The 22,690-nt window shown below is 43.8% G+C and overlaps 1 protein-coding gene across 1 annotated transcript in view; it reads right to left on the bottom strand.

The window, feature by feature from the left end:
• CEP112 (centrosomal protein 112) overlaps window positions 1-22,690 on the bottom strand; it is a 416,214-nt gene that overhangs the window by 246,784 nt on the left and 146,740 nt on the right. The window contains exons 18-19 of the mRNA XM_060202613.1: window positions 17,149-17,284; window positions 5,913-6,020 (exon numbers count right to left, since the gene is read on the bottom strand). Of these exons, the coding sequence (XP_060058596.1) occupies window positions 5,913-6,020; window positions 17,149-17,284 (244 nt within the window). The remainder of the gene's footprint in view (window positions 1-5,912; window positions 6,021-17,148; window positions 17,285-22,690) is intronic.

Here is a 22,690-nt window from a genome sequence, read left to right as displayed (position 1 = left end):
CCCGCACAAGGATCCTGGTTCGAGCCCCCCTGGCTCCACAATTGTGGTGGGGGAGTCACTTCACAGGCAGGTGAAGCAGGTCTGCAGGTGTCTATCTTTCTCTCCCCTTCTATTTTTCCCTCTTCTCTCCATCTCTCTGTCCTGTCCAACAACAACAACAATGGCTATAATAATAATAACAACAACAACAATGGCTATAATAACAATAACAACAACAACAAGGGCAACAAAATGGGAAAAATAGCCTCCGGAGCAGTGGATCCATAGTGCAGGCACCCAGCCCCAGTGATAACCCTGGAGGCAAAAAAAAAAAAAAAGGGGGAAATGTGGGCTAGGAAGTCTCTCAGTGGTGGCACTGTTGATGCAAGAGCTCTGGGTTCATTCCCCGGTGCTGTGTGAGAAACAGAGCCTGTAGCGACAGACTTCCACAATTAGGTCCTTCTAACTGCTGACTGCAGCACTGCCACTCAGACGGGTCTGCCGTTACCTGTAGTGTGGACTACGGATTTAAATACGGGCAGATAATGCGGTTCTCCTTAGTCATGTGTCTCCCTGGCAAGACATTCTCATTCCTTTCAGTGTGCCCCCTGACACAGCTCCAAAGCTTTCTATATTCTGGTAACTGCTCTGAACGTGTTCGAGTTTGTCAATGCCCTACTTAGAATGTGACAATCAGAACAAACTGGCTTACTCACTAACAGATCTGATAGTAAACAATAGATTGGGACTCTTTTACTCTCATATTCTTCTGTGGTAGGAATACTCTACCTGCTACCCTCCCCGGCTCCACACACACACACACGCTCATGCCCACACACACACACACACACACACACACACACGCTCATGCCCACACACACACACACACACACTCATGCCCACACACACACATACACACACGCTCATGCCCACACACACACGCTCATGCCCACACACACACACACACACTCATGCACACACACACATATACACACACACGCTTATGCACACACACACTTCATACTTCTTTGAGACAGTTACCCAAGCCAACACATGCAATTTTATAGTCAACCTCAGTAATTTTGTTTTTTTCTTTTCTTTTCTTTTTTTTTAATTTTTTTCTTTCATTTATTTTCCCTTTTGTTGCCCTTGTTGTTTTTATTGTTGTTTTAGTTGCTAATGCTGTCATTGTTAGATAGGACAGAGAAAAATGGAGAGAGGAGGGGAAGACAGAGAGGGAAAGAGAAAGAGAGACAACTGCAGACCTGCTTCACCGCCTGTGAAGCGACTCCCCTGCAGGTGGGGAGCCGGGGGTTTGAACTGGGATCCTTATGCCAGTCTGTGCTTTGCACCACACACACTTAACCCACTGCACTACCGCCTGACTCCCTTTTCTTTTCTTTTTTAAGATTTTATTTATTTATAATGAGAAAGCTAGGAGCAGAGAAGGAAAGAACCAGACATCGCTCTGGTCCATGGGCTGCTAGGAAAGTCCAATGCTTTATCCACCGCACCATCTCCTGGATCACAACCTCTGTAAGTTTAACTGCTTTAACTGTTTAATGCTTTAGAAGACCTTCCCAATCCTACACTGCTAACTTCTCTTTTGAACAGAAAACTTCTCTTTCGTCACTCACTGATTAGTACACCTAGAAATCTGAATCTCCCTTCAGGTGGACGTTTGTGCAGAGATGACCTTTACTAACTCTTACACACATAAAGGCACCTGCTTTCCTGAGGGGTCCTGTCAGATTGACTCAGTGATGGCCAGAGACACTACGACTACTCCTCTGTATTCATAGACCTGTACTGGCTGCCTTGCTCAGAGAAAAGAATGAGCTCGATTTAAGCGGCTTCATTTCTAGAAAAACCTTGGAGAGATCACTACTAAAGAGCCATCATTTTTCCTGACAAGTTTTCACAGTAAAATCCTTACAGTTGTGGGGTGATTAAGGCAAAATATGTTCCACTTAGTAAGATTGTGCCCTGCAAAAAGGACCAAAAAGTTTTCCTGTCACCACTTGGATCGTAGTCTTATGTACCTGTTTTTTTTTTTTTTTTATTGTTAGCTGTATTTTTTGGATAGAGACAGTCAGAAACCGAGAGGGAAAAGGGAGATAGTAGGGAGAGAGACAGGACACCTGCAGCACTGCCTCACCACTCGAGAAGCTTTCCCCCTGCAGCCGGGAGACCGGGGACTCAAACCTGGGACCTTGTGCATTGTAACATGTGCACTCTACCAGGTTTGCCACCACCTGGCTCTTGTACCTGTCTCTCTCTCTCTCTCTCTCTCTCTCTCTCTTGCCTCCAGGGTTATCGCTGCGTCTCGGGGCCTGCACCATGAATCCACTGCTCCTGGAGGCCATTTTTCCCCCTTTTGTTGCCCTTGTTGTAGCCTTGTTGTAGTCATTATTGATGTCGTCGTTGTTGGATAGGACAGAGAGAAATGGAGAGAGGAGGGGAAGACAGAGAGGGGGAGAGAAAGATAAGACACCTGCAGACCTGCTTCACCGCCTGTGAAGCGACTCCCCTGCAGGAGGGGAGCTGGGGGCTCGAACTGGGATCCTTACGCCGGTCCTTGTGCTTTGGATCACGTGTGCTGAGCTACTGCCCGACCCTTCCTTGTACCTGTCTTTATCTTTCTTTAGTGAGTTGTCACTTAGGATCCTCATTCTCAATACTGATTACAGTAAACAGACCTATAGGCGTGGTAAGAATGGCAACTGGTGACGTCAGCACCAATCTGAGTGAAACCTGTGCGGCTTAGAAGAATTTCTGTCACACATCTGTGTAAAATTTCAACAAATAGTACCCATTCTTCAATCAATCAATCAATCAATCAATTTTACTTATCGTTTTTGAGAAGCTATACAAATAGAACAAACTGTAGAATTTAAAAGTGATCTTTCTCTGAAGTTGAACACTCATGTGCGTTTACATGAATGCGACTTTAAAAACTGACATCTTCTACCAAGTATTTGTCTAGTTTTCAGTGTGAAAGATAATCATGCCACCAGGTATAGGTACAAACACTTTCCATGACTTTTACTAGATAAGGCAACAAAATTATCCAAGACTACTACACCAGTTAGTTATAAAGCGTCTAGCAACACCAACTGCTCTATACTTTTGCCAAATTTAAACGTGATGCCACTGCTATTCTAATCTGCATATTATTAACATCAAGGCTAAAGCTATATCTACATGGTTGTTTACTGACTCAATTTCTTATCTGGTTCTTTGCTTTGCTAAGTCACTTACTGGGACATTCATGTTCTCATGACTTTGCTTCATTTATTTATATGATAATTATTTCTACTATTAATTTAAGTCACTCTGTTTTGTCTATTTCTGTCTATCACATATTTGCTATCTATCATGTATGTCTTCATCTCTAAGCTTAATTTTTATTTAAGTCCAATATTGGTATTTCTCGGTAGTTAACATAATGCTCCCAACTTCAGAATGGTTGTTTTTGTGCAAAATAATTTTTTTTAAAAAATGCAATTCAGAAATTATAACTATAAACTTGTCATCAACATGACTATTATCAAAATGAAAAAAAAATAACTTTTTAAATTTTACTTATTTATTATTGGATAGAGACAGAGAGAAATTGAGAAAGAGAGGGAGAGAAACAGAGAGACACCCACAGCCCTGCTTCATCACTCATGAAGCTTTCCCTCTGCAGGTGGGGACCAAGGGCTTGAACCCAGGTCCTTGTGCACTGTAGTACGTGCACTTAAACAGGTGCGCCACCACCTGGCCCCCCAAAAAAATAACTTATAAACTTCTGTAAAGAGCCCTTCAATTTCTTGAACTCACCCTGTAATACAAGATCTCTGGATTAGTGTCCCTACCACAGAAAGCGCTCTTAACTTGATTTTGCTTTTCCCCTACTCCTTTGCCAGTTTACTTGGAGAGACTGACACTCTATCTATGTTGACGACTGTCAGGAATCCCAAAGTCACCTCTATTCTACGATCCCATGATCCCATGCACTATTGCTTGCCTTCCTTAATAGCCTTGCTTGTTTTAATTTGCATGTGCTACTGGGAAATAGACTCTGGGTCGCCCGCATGTGCGACACCACTGAATGGCCTCTTTTGCCCAATTTTATGGGTTTTGGTTTGATTTTTTTTTTTTTTTTTTGAGGAGATGGGAAAAGGAGAGAGGAGCAGACAGACAGACAGACAGTAGAGATGCCCAAACACCTCTCCACCACCCAGGAAGCTCCCCCTAGTGTCATCTGCGGCGCTTTCATGTGGCGCCAGGGGTGCACTGTGTCTTCACGCAGTGCAGGGCACATATCTGTTAGATGAGACTATGTCCTCCTACATAATGTTCTCCTTTCTATCTGATGTATTATGGAACTGAAGCTTTAATCAAAACTTCAGTCTCTTGGCTCACTTCACGATGGGCTTTTTGTTCAATACCAGGACACCCCATCATCTGGGACCCTAGTCAGGGAATCCTGGGATTCCCGCACAGATATGATGAGCGGAGACCTCTCACAGATCCCTCTCTCCACCATCACTGGTCATTTCCAACAGGAGCATCAACATAAACCCTCTTGTGGGCCTCTACGGGACCTCGCCTTCAATGCAGAGCAGCAATGGTAAGGACAGCCACACTCTCCTAAGGGAGGCTGGGTCAGCCTGCTCTGCCCCTCGAGGAAGACGGGTCCTGACATCAGAGCAGCCTAGAATGTTCCCAGCTGGGACCATGACTGTGAGTTATAGTAATGGGGTAAAAATTAACTGTATTTGTATGCTTTCTTCAACTTTGGGAGCTACTCTCTGCCCTACTCTAGCTTCCTAGTCCTGTTCTCAACTCTGACACCGTTTTGCCAGGCAATATTTTTAGTCCACCTCCAGATTAGCTCTTAAGCTCAAACAAAAACTACTGAGGTCACAGGCCCCTAGAAACTTACCTTAAATATACTTTCTAGCTTCTTGCCACCCTAAGATCCTTACTTCTCATTAGTTCTATTCATAATTTTTATTAAACAATTTGCCCTGCATTATATCTTAGGCCTTTCAACCACCTCGCTGCAGATGTTACTATGATGCCATCCTGACTTCCCTGGGCAGACGACCTCACCAATATATCCCGGGAACCTCACCTCTCCAGAGCCCTACCCCACTAGGGAAAGACAGAAACAGGCTGCCAATGTCCATGTCCAGTGGAGCAACTACAGAAGCTAGAACTCCCACCTTCTGCACCCCAAAATGAATTTTGGTCCACACTCCAAAAGAGAGAGAGAAATGTTAGGTGAAGATGGCTAGAGGGCTCTGAAAGCCGATTCCATCAGAATCCAGAGAGAAAAGGGGGGGGGGGGAATGACAGTCAGAAGTAATGAGAAGTGTAGGTATGACTTAGAAAGGAAAAGAAATCAGGACTATAGGAAATAAATGAATAGATAGATAGATAGATAATAAAGTAATAGTCAACCCACACCTGTGATCTTGGGAGAACTGCAGTTTCCAGTGGAGGAAGTGGGTACAGGAGCTCTGGTGGTAGCAGTGCTGTGGAATTATACCCCTGTTGTCTTATAATCTGGTAAATCAGCATTAAATCACTAATGAAAAGAAATAAACACTTCAGTCCCCCCTCTTACTCTCAACTCCTATTTATGGACTCCATTTCTCTTTTGGGTGTGTTAAGCTGGGGAGTAGAATTAGAATTTTTTTTTAATTCTATACAGTAGAAACATAACGTGAGAGGAAAACTTAAAAACAGCCACATTAACAATCTGTCAGAACAGAGTGGAAAATTAAAATTCTGTTTCTGAATTTTATTGAAACAGACATTTAAAATATATATTGTCAATAACATTTCTAGTAATTTTTTTATTGTACAGTGACTTTATGATGGAGAGATTATATAGGCACTGAAAATATGAAACAGGAGCCTTAAAATGAAAAACCGACCTGCTGTTCGTATCGCTGTTTGACATCCTCCAGCTGCCATAAAAACTCCTTGGATTGTTTCTCTCGAAGAGACTTGGATCTAGTTAGATCTGCTTCCACTTTTTCCATCTGTAAAATTAAAATATCAAATGCTAAAATTTAAAAATAGATATCACATTTTCATCATTTTTCCATTGACTAAAATGAAAGATTTCAACACCTCATAATTATAACAGATTTACAAATAACTAGGGATGGGCGTCATATCAATTTGCTGTTACGTATTCCTTCTCACTCTCTCTTCCTTTCTCTCTCTCTCTCTCTGTCTCTGTCTCTCTCTCCCACCAGGGTTATCACTGGGATTCACTGCCTGCACAAGACTCCAGCGTTCCCAGTGACGACTTTTTCTTTTTCCTCTTTCTTTTCTTGAGATAGGAAGAAACAGAGATGGCAGAGAGAATGAGAGTGAGAAAAGGCTCGGCCGTCCAGGAAACTCCCACCTGCAGGTGAGGACAAGGCGTGAGTCTGGGTCCGTGGAGTGTGGTGAGGTGACGTGACGTGACGTGATGTGACGTGACGTGTACTCTATCAGGGGAGTCACCACCCAGCCTGTTGTTGTTGTTGTTAGTTTTATTTTGTTTCATTGTGTTTTTTTTCATGTTTAAATTAGGGATATTAAAACTGGAATAAATTGTATAAATTCTAATGTGTAGCAACATTCAAATGTAAATATAATTTTAAACATTCAAACACTTATAGGACAAAATTTTACTAAGGTCTCTGTATGTCTAAGGTGTTCTAAATGCCGCAAAATATTAGCAAATCTTATTTGACATGGGACTTGCATTTGGAACATACAAAAAAAAAAAAAGACACTTTTAAAACAACAATCAATGGGCAGTGAACCACAGTTTATAACTGAGAAAGATCCCACTCCAGAGAAGACGTGCAAATAGTCAACAAGCACAGGTACAGGTGCTCAGCGAGGCCGGGTGGTGGCGCACCTGCCTGAGCGCACATCTTACAGTGCGCAACAAGCCAGGTTCAAGCCCCTGGCCCCCACCTGCAGGGGCGAAACTTTATGACTGGTGAGGCAGGGCTGCAGGTGTCTCTCTGTCTCTATCCCTCCCTATCTCTTTCTTCCCTCTCTATTTCTGGCTTTCTCTAACCAAATAAAGATAATTATTCTTTTAAAAAAAAAAAAAAAAAGATGCTCAACATCACTGTCATTAGGGAACTTCAATTTAAAACAATTCCATATATCTCACTAGGATGGATATACTAAAAAGAGAGAGAGAGAAAGAGAATAAGTGTTGGTGAAGAGGAGAGAAATTAGAGCCCCTATGTTGAGAAATTAAGAAGGAATAGTTCCTTTGGAATACAGTTTGGTAGCTCCTCCTAAAAGACTAAACATGAGAGTGAAGACACAAACCAGGAATTCTACTCCTTGTGAGGAAATAAAATGTACAACTAAAACTTATGTACCTATGTTCATAGAATTATTTAGTCATAATAGCTAAAAAGAGAAAACACAAGTGTCCATCAACTGAAGCGAGATAAACCAAGTATGGTCTACTCATACAATGGAATCGAAGTTAAACTCTTAAAGGGGGCTCAAGTTAAATAAATAAATATTTTGTAAGCCACCCATGCATTTCAATGAGAACAAAACACGTATTACTACCTCCTACGGCTATGTAACAAGACAACTGTTCCATTGTAAATTGCAACCTTGATGAAACTAAGCCATCAGCTTCCAACTGCAATGATTAAAGCTCTAAAAACTATGATCCCTAAGAAACATGGTCAAAGGTGTATTTACTTGGGAATTCTTAAAGGAAGAACTATCAAGGAAGACAAGGACATCAACTCTCTTGCCACACATCAATTATTTTTCATACTGATTCTCAAGCTGGAGGCTTGGACTTGCCCTATGCTATCAGTACGTCCTAGACATCAATATCCTCGGCATTTCCCAGACAAGCCCTGGCCATTCCTGATTGTACAACCTTTTGTTCTTAAGTCTCCACAAAGTCCTTTCATTTCTTCCCCTCATCCAGACGAGCAACCCTCAATGCTGACTCAAGGCTCCTCTCCTCTATGAGTTGGTACCTCAGAGAGATCATCACATGAAATTGATTTTTCATTTCTTATTTTACTTCAGCATGGATTGCATGTTAAAGTATTTAAAGTAAACATTAAGAGCTCTATGTACTCAGTCCATAAAGCAAAAGATTTTCTGTTAAAAGATAGAATTATAGACTATAATTAAGTAGAAAAAATTTTAAAGAATTTTACCCATTACTAAATATTAAGAAAAATTCAAAGTAGTATCGGATATAAGAAAATGCAATATATGTCATTTAAATTATACTGACTGAAAATGCTAGGCCCCATTCCATTCTCCTTCCACAACTTGAGACAAATCAAAAGGCAAGTCTTGTAAAATACTTGGTTTTACAAAAAACAAAAGATTCTCAGTTGCCTAGATACAAAAGAAAAAGATTCTGTTTTGTCACCTATCATTCCATATTCTGTTCAGCTTCAAAGTGCAAAAGAAAACTCCTTTACTATATATATCCGGCTTAAAAAAAAAAAAAACCTACAAAGTTAATTTGGTGGTTATATTAAGAGCAAAAAAAAAAGATTTGGTGGCTAAGAGGTATTTCTACAAATAGCTAGTATTTACACAAGAAAGAAAAGTAAAAAAAAAAAAAAAAGCGTTGACCTCTCCTTTAAAAAACAAGGATTATATATGTGACTATAATAAATATAAATTATTTTATAGGGACCAGGTGGTGGCACACCTGGTTAAGTGCACACACTAAAGTGTGCAAGGACCGGGGGATGGGGGATTCAAGCCCCCTGGTCCCCACCTGCAGGGGGAAGCACTTCACGAGTGGTGAAGCAGGGCTGCAGGTGCCTCTCTGTCTCTTTCCATCTCTATCTCCACCTCCCCTCAATTTCTCTCTGTCTCTATGCAATCATAAATAAATATTAAAATATATATGTGTGTGTATGTTACGGGGCAGAGAAACAGAGTGAAGGGTAGACGTGGGTGAGAAAAAGAAACACCTGCAGTACTGCTTCACTACTCATGAAACCGGGCCCCTGCAGGTGAGAATGGGGGGCTTGAACCCAGGCCTTTGTGCACTGGCAACGTGTGTGCTCGACTGGGGGCACCACCACCGCCCGGCCTGAACTTGCCTTACACGGTGCCTCTGCCATTACTCTAGTTACAGGTAAGAGAACAGAACACCGGACTAGTCTTAGCTCGGTCCACACGGTGCCTCTGCCATTACTCTAGTTACAGGTAAGAGAACACCGGACTAGTCTTAGCTCAGTCCACAGAGTTCTCCTCTAACATCAGCAAAAGTCAGAGCTAGGCTGCTGTATCAGCAGCTGAGAGAGAGATGGCAGGGTTGGGCTTAGCTCTTGGCAGCTCAACCTTCCCCATAACGTTTGCAAAGTAGCCTGTAGGATTCTAAGCACCTGGGGAGGGAAGGGAAGAGGGTGAAGGGCAATAGAGGAAATGAAGGTGGGGCAAAGGACCCCGGATCATTTGGGTAAGAGACCTGATCAGTGGCTTTTCTGCAAGTTCCTGTCAACAGGCTAGCAGTTAAGTACACGGCAAATGTCATCCATCTCGGGGGAGGAGGATAACCCTCAACACAACTACAGGGTCTATTTCTACGGAAGAAGGAATGGACCTAGCAGCTTTTGTCCAATATAATCCTAGTGAATGCTTGTCCTTTCTTACACTCAATGTTATTGTGTTACAGTGAGCAATTTGAATTTTTTTATTTGTACTGCACATAGAAGCATAAATTATTGAGTACTGAGAGTCGGCGGCAGCGCAGCGGGTTAGGCGCAGGTGGCACAATGTGGAAGGACCGGCCTAAGGATCCCGGTTTGAGCCCCCGGCTCCCCACCTGCAGGGGAGTCGCTTCACGGGCGGTGAAGGGCGGTGAAGCAGGTCTGCGGGTGTCTGTCTTTCTCTCCCCCCTCTCTGTTTTCCCCTCCTCTCTCCATTTCTCTCTGTCCTATCCAACAATAATGGCATCAATAACAACAACAACAATAATAACTACAACAATAAAACATCAAGGGCAACAAAAGGGAAAATAAATAAATATATATTTTAAAAAATTAAATAAGTACTTCAAAGAATCCCTTTGCTTTTAGTACATACTTGAGCTAAGGAATTGTCTTTTAATATTTTTCAGAGACAAATATGCAATCCATTCATACATACAAGCAGGCAGATATTGTATGGCTAGTTTGGAATCATTTTTCACAAAATACTTTTGGAAATCTTTTCCCATTTTTTAAAGTTCTTTTATATTATTATTATTACCTTTATGTATTGGATAGAGACAGCCAGAAATTGAGAGGGGAGGGGGAGGTAAAGAGGGAGAGAGTCAGAGAGACACCTGCAGCCCTGCTTCACCACTTGCAAAGCTTTCCCTCCTGCAGGTGGGGACCAGGGGCTCGAACCCAGGTCCTTATGCCCTGTAATGTGTGCTGTCAACAAGGTGCACCACCATCCAGTCCTCTTGTCCCATTTGGCTTTCTAATGAACTATGGGAGTTGTTTACTTTTACGGGATGTGAATTTTTTTGTCCAATATCTGAACTGCAAATATCTCGTCTCACCCTAGGGTTGTCTTCTCACTTCCTACTCATGTCATTTGATGAACAGAAGTTTATTATTACTGTTATCATTTTACCCAGAACACTGCTAAGCTCTGGCCTCTGGCCCCTCAGATGTGAAGGCCTGCCTGCTATTGCTGCAGTCTCCACCAGGCCCCCGGGAGTTTATCATTTTAATGTAGACAAACTTAGCAGTGCTTTGTTTTTCTACTTTTTTTTTTCTATTTAGATATCTATCGCCCAGTGTTAACTATCAAAAATTTCTTTTGAAAGCTTGTTAGTTTTCCCTACTCCTTGTAGCCCTAAACCCTTCTGGAAATAATTTTGTGAATAGAGTAAAACAGTGAATCTTTTTCAAAGTTTATTTTCTATTTGTTGGTTGCTGGTATATAAAAATAAAAAACCGATGTGCATCTCTGACCTCACATTCAGAAACTTTGTCTAATTCATCCCAAATAGCTTTTTTTTTTTAAGCAACTCTTTGATTAATTCAGAGAAGCACAACGCTGTCAGAGGTACAGTGATGTCCAGGTTAGAGCCCCTCCTCTACATCATTCTAATGATCTATTTGTTCCATTGGTTTCACCATCTGTTGTTACAATGTGACTTCATGCAGCTGCCTATCAGACAAGCCATGAATATCCTTAACAAGTGTTGTATTCTCTGAATCAAAAATGGCTGGTGCAGGCAGCAGGTGTTCGTGACGCTATAGATATGCGGAAGAAGAAATCAAATTCTTTGATTTCCAGGCCACAAAGTCAATAAAACAGTTGAGGTCTTAAGTTTAATGTTATTATGCTCACTATTAATAACCCTTCAATCAACTACAGAAATAGTGACATGTTTACTGCTACAGTGTTCCACTGGCTTTTTTTTTTTCTCCAAACAAAAGAGATTAGTCACTAGTGCATATTATTAGGAGAAGGTATCGCTTAACTGTTATATTAAGGACTTAAGGCTAAAAATTAAAATTTATGGTAACTGGTTTTTTATGATTTATTTATTTAATGAGGGAGGGAAAAGAAAGTCAAGAAAGCAAAGCACTGCTCAGTGCCAGGTCTTGAACCCAGAACCTTGGGGCTTGGTCATGCAAGCCTGTTGCCCTAAGCTGCACAGCTGCCTGAGCCCTCATTTTGTTCCAAAACCAGGTAACTGGGGCCAGGTGGTGACTCACTCAGCAGAGCACACACAGTACCACCTGTGAGGAGCCAGGTTCAAGTCCCAGGCCGCCACCAACAGGGGGAAGCTTTTCCTGGAGAGGACCAGTACTGCAGGTATCTCTCTTTTATATGCATGTCTATCCATAACCTTCTATCCAAAAATAAAATGCCACCAGAAACAGTGAAGTTTTTTTTGCAGGCACTGAGCTCAGTGATGACCTTGGCAGCAAAAAATTAAAAAAAAAAAAACTCAAACATAGGATGTTAACATTTAGAACTGATGAAGAATCACAACAGGTTATATTCAAACATTTAAATGTAATTCCAGAATTTTACATCTGCTAATTTTATTTGAGAAAACTTCCATGTGATCTTTTATTGCCTTAAAAGGGGTCTAAAAACTTACTGAAATTTACATAAGCCAGGGCCTGATGGTGGCACACCTGGCTGAGAGCACATGCTACCACGTGTAAGGACGGAGGTTCAAGTCCCCGGTCTCCACCTGCAGGGGAAAGGCTTCACGAGTGGTGAAACAGTGTTGCAGGTGTCCCTCTGTCTCTCTTCCTCTCTATCTCCCCCTGGATATCTGGCTATCTCTATCCAATAAATAAATGTAATTTTAAAATGTGAGTTAGTTTTTAAAAAATAGAAAATTACATGAGCCAGTATGACCCATAATGGTGACAGGACAAAGGTATACCTAAGTCACAAGGAATAACTTGGAGGAAGAGTCTTTTTTCTTCTTTTTTTGTACAGAGCTGGGGCCTTGCATATGCAAAATTTCACCACTACTGGGATGTTCTTCCCTTCAGAGAGAGACAGAGAGAGGGAGAGGGGGAGGAAGCGGGAGGGAGAGGGGGAGGGAAGGAGGGGGAGGGGAAAAGGAGGGAGAGGGGGAGGGAAGGGGAGAGGTACAGAGGGGAAGGGAAGGAGAGAGGAGGGGGAAAGAAGCAGGAAAAGGGAGGGGGATGAGGGGGAGAGGGGCTGATGGGGAGGGGAAGGAAAGGGAAGAGGGGAAGAGGGGGAGGGAGAGGTAGAGAAAGAGAGAAGGAACCACTCCAACTCATGTATTCTGATGAGGTGTCAGGGTTCGAATCTGGGATGTGCAGTATCCAGTCCACCTTCGTAGGATGATTCTTTCCTTGTGCCTGTGTCTGTTCTGCATCTATACATAATGATCCAAGTATACACAGATGGCATTCTTCCTTCCTTATGACGTGAGAATGTCTTCCACTAATCCAACAGAGATCACAGGACAACAGAGTTAGCTTATAGTCTCTAAGAATGAATAAGCTGGCTAACCAGTTTAAATTGTACTAGGCAACAGAAGCAACCTGCCTAGTCAACATCACTGCTTTCCAGGATTTGCCTGTCATGACAAACTAGTGGGGGTTTCCAAACACAAAACTAGTTAATACTCTGTAGCTGGAACCATAATGAAAAAGGAAAAATTTAAAGCCAGTTACTTAGCACCAAAAACATTTCATGAGGGCCGATTTTGAAGAGGACAAACTGTAACTAGGAAGATTCAAGGGCAAGTGCTGAAGCAGTGAGCTGACATTCATGCAGTCGGGTCACAGGGTTACAAAGTCTCACTTTAGATTTCCTGCCAATACTTGAAGAAGCACAGCTGTCTCTTCCAGACTTCTATCTGTTTCACAGAGACTAGGTAAATAAAGAATGCTACTTCTTTCCAAATGATTGTCTCCCAATAGAAATAGCTGTAACAAAGTACTGCATTTTCACAATTAAAACAGGTGTACCTTACATAATTAATGGCCGGCAGATAAAATACATAGTGCTTCCACCATGAGTAAAGATTAGGTTATATACACAATCTTAAATAAAAGGTTCTTCAAAGGGAAAGAAAAACTGTGAAGCAATTTTTGGAAGAATTTAAACTTGTTCTGTTTTCTCTCGTGGGCCTCATTTTTCAAACAGCGATCTCTTTCAAAAACAAAATCCAAACTTTTATTTTTTATTCAAATTCTCTTTGTTTACTATCTGCAACTGTTTCCAAAGAGATTTTGATGCCCTTCAGCTCTGCCAGCTTTTACACAAAAGATTTTAGCGAGAAGGAGGAGGAGGAGGAGGAGGAGAAGAGGAAGAAGAAGAAGAGGAGGAGGAGGAGGTAGAAGGAGGAGGAGGAGGAGAGGAAGAAGAAGAAGAAGAAGAAAGGAACAGTTCAAAACAACAGAAAGGGGAAGTTTAAAAATAAAGACTATGGAAAAATATGAAAGCATTATGAATCTCTAAATAAAAAATAATCTGCTAGTTTCCTTTTTAGAATCTGAGCTACATTAATCAACTGGTAATCTTTTTAAAAAATATTTATTTATTCCCTTTTGTTGCCCTTGTTGTTTTATTGTTGTAGTTATTATTGATGTCGTTGTTGTTGGATAGGACAGAGAGAAATGGAAAGAGGAGGGGAAAGACAGAGATGGGGAGAGAAAGACAGACACCTGCAGACCTGCTTCACCACCTGTGAAGCGACTCCCCTGCAGGTGGGGAGCCGGGGGCTCAAACCAGATCCTTATGCCGGTCCCTGCGCTTTGCACCACATGCGCTTAACCTGCTATGCTACCACCTGAGTCCCATCAACTGGTAATCTGAAGTAGAGGATTCCTGGCTTACTCTGTCCTGGTGCATAGATTCATTTAATGTTTGTTAAAAATCCCCATTCTAAGGATTACTGACTTGGGCTGAAGGGAGAACTCCCCAGTGAAACACCTGACTTGGAATGTATGCAGCCCAGGCTCAACCACTTAGCACCACACTGGAGTAACACTGAAGCATGGACTACTTCTGGTGCCAGGATCTTCTCTCCCTCTCCCTCTCCCTCTCCCTCTCCCTCATCTATCTATCTATCTATGTAAATAAGTAAATATCTCTGAATTTAAAAATTATGTCTTGGGGGACAGGTGGTAGCGTGGTGTAAGGATTCCATTCTGGTTTGAAACAGGGCTGCAGGTCTCTCTCTGTCTCTCTCTCCCTCTCTCTCTCTCTCCCCTCCCTTCTCAATTTCTTTCTGTCTCTATCCAATAAATAAATAAAAATATAATTAAAAAAAGAAAGAAAGAAATGGCAGACAATCAAGCAGGCACAGAGGACAACAGTCAGAGACGTCACAAGGTAGATCCTTTGAAAAGGTGGCTATCCTCCTGTCCACCCCTGAATTCCTATATTTCTTTTATTTAGAACATATCCATTTATATACGGAGAGGGAGAGGGAGGAGAGGGAGGAGAGGGAGAGGGAGAGGGAGGAGAGGGAGGAGAGGGAGGAGAGGGAGGAGAGGGAGAGGGAGAGGGAGAGGGAGGAGAGGGAGGAGAGGGAGGAGAGGGAGGAGAGGGAGGAGAGGGAGAGGGAGAGGGAGAGGGAGAGGGAGAGGGAGAGGGAGAGGGAGAGGGAGAGGGAGAGGGAGAGGGAGAGGGAGAGGGAGAGGGAGAGGGAGAGGGAGAGGGAGAGGGAGAGGGAGAGGGAGAGGGAGAGGGAGGGGAGCGTCCTGCTCTCAGCCACAGGACAGGGCTCTGTCAAGGATGCCAGTCCTATAAGCACTGTGCTGCTCTGACGCTGAGTCAGCAGCCTGGCTGTGTCTCTCCTCATTCCATAGAGTTTCCTTTGGTTGTTTGCTAGCAGGGCTTTTGCTGGAGCTTTGTGAACAAGTTAGTGTGTGAGCAGTGGAATCTCACATGTGCAAGGACCTAGCAGCACACACACACACACACACACCAACTATAACTGAATATGAAAGAACAAAAAATACTGTCAAATTCTTTAAAATCAGTAAACTTTGAAAATAAGGGAAATACTCTTGTGTAGGAGCTGACTAGGGTCTGTCAGAGTCAGGTGGCCAGCGAGATGCTGAGTGGGCAGAGGGTCAGACTGCACACCCAAGGCTCCTGGCCCAGTACCTGAGGTCACCTGCTCTGTGGTGGTGTCCTGGCTGGTCTTCTTTCTCCTCGGAAGCGTTCTCTCATATGCAACAAAACAAAATGCTAACCGAACATGTCACATTCACATGGTAATGAGCGCTCAGTGTTTGGAAAGATTTCACTAAGGCACCCTGAGTAGGACGCACAGACATAGAAATCAAATGTGCTGGGACACAGCTGAACTGAGATAAGTACAGGACGCTCCTGCCTGAGGCTCCTGGTTCAAAACCCGGAACCCCAGGTGCCTGAGTGCCACTCTGGTCTTTTTTTTTTCTTTTTGCCTAATTTGAAATTCTCTCAGTCTGTCTAGTATGAAATAAAATACATCTTTTTTTTTTTTAATTGCCACCAGGGTTATCACTGAACCCATCATTTCCAGCGGCCATTTATTCCTTTTCTTTATATTTTAGTTCATGGGACAGAAAGAAATTGAGGGAGTGCAGACAGAGAGGGAGAGAGAAAGAGAGCTGCAGACCTGCTTCACTGCTCACGAAGGGCTTGCCCTACAAGGTGGGGCGTGGTGGCTCGAACCCAGGTCCTTGCGCACGGTAATGCGAGCGTTCAACTCAGTGAGTCACTGCCCAACCCCCAAAAATATATCTTAAAATATAAATACAAAAGAACAAGCAAGAACAATACTTAACACCTGTAGCCTCCGTTCTTCTAATCTGACAATTGGAGGGAAAAAAAAAAGCTACTTATGTCTGCTCAATAAAACACTACTTATAGGGCCCAGGTGGTAGCGCCACGGGTTAAGCGCACATGGTGCAAAGCGCAAGGACAGGCGTAAAGATCCTGGTTCCAGCCCCGGCTCCCCACCTGCAGGGGAGTCTCTTCACAGGTGGTGAAGCAGGTCTGCAGGTGTCTGTCTTTCTCTCTTCCTCTGTCATTCCCTCTTCTCTCCATTTCTCTCTGTCCTATCAAACAACAACAAAGGTAAAAAAAAAAAAAATGGGAAGAATGGCCTCCAGAAGCAGTGGATTCATAGTGCAGCCCCCGCATTCAACCCCAAAACACTATTTATAAAGTATGGGAAAAAAAAACAACCAGACATTACTAGGTTTAGGATGTGCCCTACAGAAACCAATTAATGTCAGTTTCTATTTGTAGGATATTCAGTCCTCTCAAAGTGAGATGCCTTCTGGCTATGCCTACATTTACAGGTGGGACTTTCCAATAGCCATTCGGGCCTTGACCTAAGGTTGAAGCAAAGGAGCCCAGAGGCGGAAGGAGGACCCACATCGTTGGCGTTTTCCAGCTGTCAGCTTGCTCCAGTGAGAGGGCAGCTGTGCAGGGCAGACCCTCCCACCCCGCAGGCACCCAGGGCGCCTCCCGCAGGGCTCACTTTCCCGGAACCCTGCAGGGGAGGTGGCTGGGTGTCCTCCACCCTGACAGCTGATCACACTCTGAATGCGTGGCCCAAGGAGATGAGCCGTTCAGAGAACGGCTTTTGGGAGAAGGACGGCTGTCCCTCCGTCCTTACGGTGAGAACGCAGCCTGTGGCCTCCTCACCTGTTGTTTCATCTCCGAGTACACCTTCTCTGAGTTCAGCTCCACCTGCCGCTTGAATTCCTCCAGCGCAGCATCGGCCTGCTGGGCCTGCAGCCTCTGCACTTCGGTCACGCGGGCCAGCTGCTCCTCCTTCTCCCTGGAAAAGGCCAGAAAAGCCGCGGGGTCACAGCTGAAAGTTAAGGGAGCTCAGCAGGTCCAGGCGAGTTCACAGGGCCGCATCAAGCAACGCCGAATGAATGCCAAAGTAAAATGTGCATCGCGATTCAAAGCTCCTCTCTCCCGCTTTTATTTTTAATTATTTACTTTGTAATTTTTATTTGTAAAAAGGAAAGTCTGGGGGTCAGGAGGTAACGCAGCGGGTTAAGCGCACGTGGATCGAAGCTCAAGGACCGTCGGAATCAGGATCCCGGTTCGAGCCCCCGGCTCCCCACCTTCAGGGGCGTCGCTTCACAGGCGGTGAGGCAGGTCTGCAGGTGTCTTGTCTTTCTCTCCCCCCTCTGTCTTCCCCTCCTCTCTCCATTTCTCTCTGTCCTATCCAACAACAACAGCAGTAATAACAACAAGGGCAACAAAAATGGGGAAAATGGCCACAGGAAGAGTGGATTCGTAGTGCAGCTCCAGCAATAACCCTGGAGGCAAAAAAAAAAAAAAAAAAGAAACACTGATGCAAACCATAGGATAAGAGGGGTACAACTCCACACAGTTCCCACCACCAGAACTCCGTATCCCACCCCCTCCCCTGATAGCTTTCCCATTCTTTATCCCTCTGGGAGTTGGACCCAAGGTCATTATGGGGTGCAGAAGGTGGAAGGTCTGGCTTCTGGAATTGCTTCCCCGCTGAGTGTGGGTCATTGGCAGGTGGATCCACACTCCCAGCCTGTCTCTCTCCTTCCCTAGTGGGGCAGGGCTCTGGGGAAGCGGGGCTCCAGGACACACTGGTGGGGTCATCTGACAGACCACTGCTCAGCTCTGGCTTATGGTGGTGCAGGGGGTTGAATGTGGGGGGCCTTGGAGCCTCAGGCACGAAAGTCTCTTTGCATAACCATTATGCTACCTACCTCTGCCCTCTCCTCTCTGTATCTATCTATCTTCTCTCTCCTCCAGGGTTTTGTTCAGTGCCAGCACCACGAATCCACCATTCTCAAGTGGCCTTTTTTTTTTCTCGTTTTTTTCCCCTTTCTATTTTCAAAACTTCTCTTTTCAAATGTTAATGCTAAAATAATCTGTCTCAGGAGATGAAAGGAATCAGCGTATAATATATGATGATGTGCGAACAACTAATCTTTATGAAAAGAAAAAATGTTTGAAGCCATGTATATCTCCATCCGTTGTTGAGAGGATAAACAAAACAATTTATTCAACACGGAGTATTATTTAACTTAAAAGAAAACAGTCACAAAAGACTGTACCTTGCACAACTCCACTGATGTCTTCTTCTCAGTGACAAGTATAAAGAGACTGAGAGCCAGATAAGTGGTTTTCAAAACCTGTGAGTGTGTGTGTGTGTGTGTGTGTGTGTGTGTGTGTGTTTCTGGCTTTTCTCTCAATAAAAAAAGGTCACAGGATGGGGGTAGATAGCATAATCGTTAGGCAAAGAGACTCTCATGCCTGAGGAACTGAAAAGTCCCAGGTTCAATCCCTTGCACCACCATAAGCTAGAGCTGAGCAGTGATCTGACAAAAATAATAATAATAATAGCACAGAAGGTTGAATGAATGCTCATAATATCTAATATTAGACCCTACTAGGTGGTTCTGGACAGTGCAAAAATATTTTTATCTATCTCTTACACTTATTCTTACACAGTTTATATCCCTTCTTTTGCAAATGGAGAACTAGGTTTTCACAAGAAACTGTAAACATGTATCTTATGTAACAGGTGAAGTCAGAGTTACTGTGCTGACAGTCTGTCTCTAGAGCTCATCTGTCCGTCACTGAGCAGCGAGGCTGCGTCACTGGTGCCCCAGACGCCAGGTTCCGTGATCCGAATACGACCAGCCAGTGATTCCATAAAGCTTCTTATAAAAGGGACTTGTAGGGGTCAGGCAGTAGCACAGCGGGTTAAGCGCATGTGGTGCAAAGCGCAAGGACCAGCATAAGGATCCCGGTTCGAGCCCCCAGCTCCCCACCTGCAGGTGAGTCGCTTCACAGGCGGTGAAGCAGGTCTGCAGGTGTCTGTCTTTCTCTCCTCCTCTCTGTCTTCCCCTCCTCTCTCCATTTCTCTCTGTCCTATCCAACAACAAATGACATCAACAACAATAATAATAATCACAACAAGGCTACAACAACAAGGGCAACAAAAGGGGGGGGGGATGGTCTCCGGGAACAGTGGGTTCATGGTGTAGGCACCGAGCCCAGCAATAACCCTGGAGGCAAAGAGAGAGAGAGAGAGAGAGAGAGAGAGAGAGAGAGAGAGAGAAATACTTGTGTCCCTTCTACTATTCGGGGAAACGGAAGGAAGGTTCTAGATAGGAGGCAGGAAGAGACTCTGGACTACAGAGTGCCCAAACCAGTACTTCCAGTGCTCAGACTTTTCCAGAATTTTTTTCAGAATCACGAGCAATACACTCCCATTGTGTATGAGCTCCCCAGTCTGCAGGGTTCTCTTACAGCCATATGATTGCTCTGGCCCACTGGAGCTGTAGTGGGAAGCACAAGTACCCATCAGTAGCCCTTGTAACCCCGGTGAGGTGGTTTGGGGTGAGGTGGTTTGTGTTGGGGGGGGAGGCGCTTCATAAGCGGAGAAGCAGGGCTGCGGCTTTTTCTTTTTCTCTCCATCATCTTTTCCTTTTTGTCTCTGTTTAGTTCTCTGTCTCTATCCAGCTAATTTTATATATATATATATATACTGCATGCTTGGATTTGTTTATTAAGGGCATTAACCTTTCCTCATTTGCATCTACAGAAGATCAAGGAAACAAGGAATGCGCAGCCCAGACCGAGTGGTGCCCTAAGTACGCTGTGACTCCACAGAGACAGTAAGACCTGGGGGCCGCGGCACCAGGATCTCATGGCTCTGGCGCTTGACTAGTTCACACTGACATGTGCAGGCCTCGCTCGGTTTGGGATTCTCCCCTTTTGCACATTTCTGCACCAGCACTTCTGATGGTGTCAGTGGTCCGGCCTGTACTTCTGAGGCTTCACGTTACAGTGCACGCCACTCACTGCTGGGATGGCATCTTCACTTCAAACACTTCAAACAGTTGGGAAAATAGCAAGAAAAGTCTCCATTCCTGTTTTTGTTGTTTGTTTTCTTTTTAATTTACCAGAGCTCTGCTCAGCCCTGGCTTATGGGGATGTGGGGGATTGAACATGGGGTCTGAGATCCTCAGGCATGTTTGCATAACCACCATGCCACCCCCCTTTCCTCCATTCCCTTTTCAGCTGAGCTAGAAAACAAGAGTTTTAAGCAGGCAGATCAGCTATCTTCATGGTTTCTTATAGACGCCTAAATACATGCTCAACATTCACTCAAAAATATCAAGATGTAACTATTGCTTAAAAATATTAAAGTTATCTTTCACTAAATACAATAAGCAAATGAAACTTCTTTGGTCTCTCTTTTTTTAAAAATATTTTATTTTATTTATTTATTCCCTTTTGTTGCCCTTGTTGTTTTATTGTTGTAGTTATTATTGTTGTTGTCGTCGTTGTTGGATAGGACAGAGAGAAACGGAGAGAGGAGGGGAAGACAGAGAGGGGGAGAGAAAGACAGACACCTGCAGACCTGCTTCACCGCCTGTGAAGCGACTCCCCTGCAGGTGGGGAGCCGGGGTTCGAACCGGGATCCTTATGCCGGTCCTTGTGCTTTGCGCCACCTGTGCTTAACCCGCTGCTCTACAGCCCGACTCCCTTTGGTCTCTTTTTTACGTGTTGCTAAAACTAGTCATCTTCACCAAATCCTTGTTGAGGAATGGTAAATCACGTGGACGTCGGCAACAAAGCGTCTGACCCACCGAGACCCAGAAAAAGAACACTCAGGTAAACGAAAACCAGTATCGCTCTTAATCTGGGAAAGTAACGATACTCTCCACATTGACGTGCAGATTCAACACAAACCCTGTCAGCATTCCAACCAGCATTTTGCTAAATCGACAGGCTGAGACTAAAATTCATTCGTGTGATATGATGGGAGAGCCACAATGCCCAGGGCGATCGTGAAAAAACAAAAATGAGGGCTCAGGCTTTCAGATTTCAAAGTGTATCACAAAAGCACAGTCATGATACCAGTGTCGTGAAATCATTTTGGGAGGGTGGGAGGGGGGGAGTAGCATACTCGGTTGAGTGCACATGTTATCAAGTTTGAGGACCTGGGTTCTAGGCCCTGTTCCCCACCTGGAGGGGGTCCACTTCATGAGCCATGGAGCAGGTCTGCAGGTGTCTGTCTGTCTTTCCCTCTCTCTATCTCCCTGTCCTGTCTCAATTTCTCTCTGTCCTAAAAAAAATTAAAAAATATAAAAAGAAGACAATATAAAGACAAAATCATTTCACACCTCTATAATAAAAGAAAACCTTGAGAAATCACCCTTAAAATAAAATAGGTAAGACAACAAAGTCAGTTTGTTTACTGAAGGAAAATAAAGATGAAATAGAAAGCAAGAATGACAAGGATGACATCTCACTGAGTGGAGTGCACACCAGGCCACATGGACACAACACCAGGGAGAATCTCACTGCCATGTGCGTATGTATGTGTACTCTGTAAGCAAAAATGATAAACAAGTCAGATGTAAGATGAAAGTTCCCTTGAGTCCTAGAGCCCCACCTCTCCAGAGCCCAACCCCACTAGGGAAAGACAGAAACAGGCTGGGGGTGTGGACCCACTGTCAACGTCCATGTCCGGCAGAGAAGCAATAAGCCAGACCTCCCACCTTCTGCCCACCATAGAGATCTTGGCCCAGACTCCTAGAGGGATAAAGAATAGGGACGTTTCCCATAGAGGGGATGGGATACGGAACTCTGGCAGTAGGAATTGTAGGGAATTGTACCCTGGTACTGCCACAATCTTGTGGATCACTATTAAACCACTAATAAAAAAAAAAAAAAAACCCTTATGTTATTTAAATGTCAAAATAAATCCCTAATTGAATGCTGTTCCCTTTTATTTCCTACATTTAAGAGACTAGTGGTTAGAGGTTCCGGATATGAATCGTCTTCAATACATGTCAAGCTACACACATTCCCACCAGTACAGCTTACTGCAAAAAGCTGTATTATAACAGCAAATAACAAGGAAACACATATTCATCCTGTGAAGTGACAAAGCCCTGTATTTTGAAATAAATGCAGGCCCACTCCTTGTTGCCAGGGAAAGGGAGAAGGCACTGTGCAGTCAGTCACTCAAGCAGAATGATAAGTAACCAAAGTCAGATCAAAGGAGTAAAGAAGAAAGGCTGAAATGTGAAGCTGAAATATTTATCTCCTCAAAAATATCATCCTTGCCTTGTCCCTGGGCCGTTCAACATTTCAAAGTAGCTATAAAATATCCTCACCCACTCATATTCATGCCCATGTATGAATAGAGCAGACTTCATGCTAGCAG

The sequence above is a fragment of the Erinaceus europaeus genome, chromosome 12, assembly GCF_950295315.1.
Source record: "Erinaceus europaeus chromosome 12, mEriEur2.1, whole genome shotgun sequence".
Classification (NCBI taxonomy): Eukaryota; Metazoa; Chordata; class Mammalia; order Eulipotyphla; family Erinaceidae; genus Erinaceus; species Erinaceus europaeus.
This window is presented reverse-complemented; position numbering and strand designations above follow the sequence as displayed.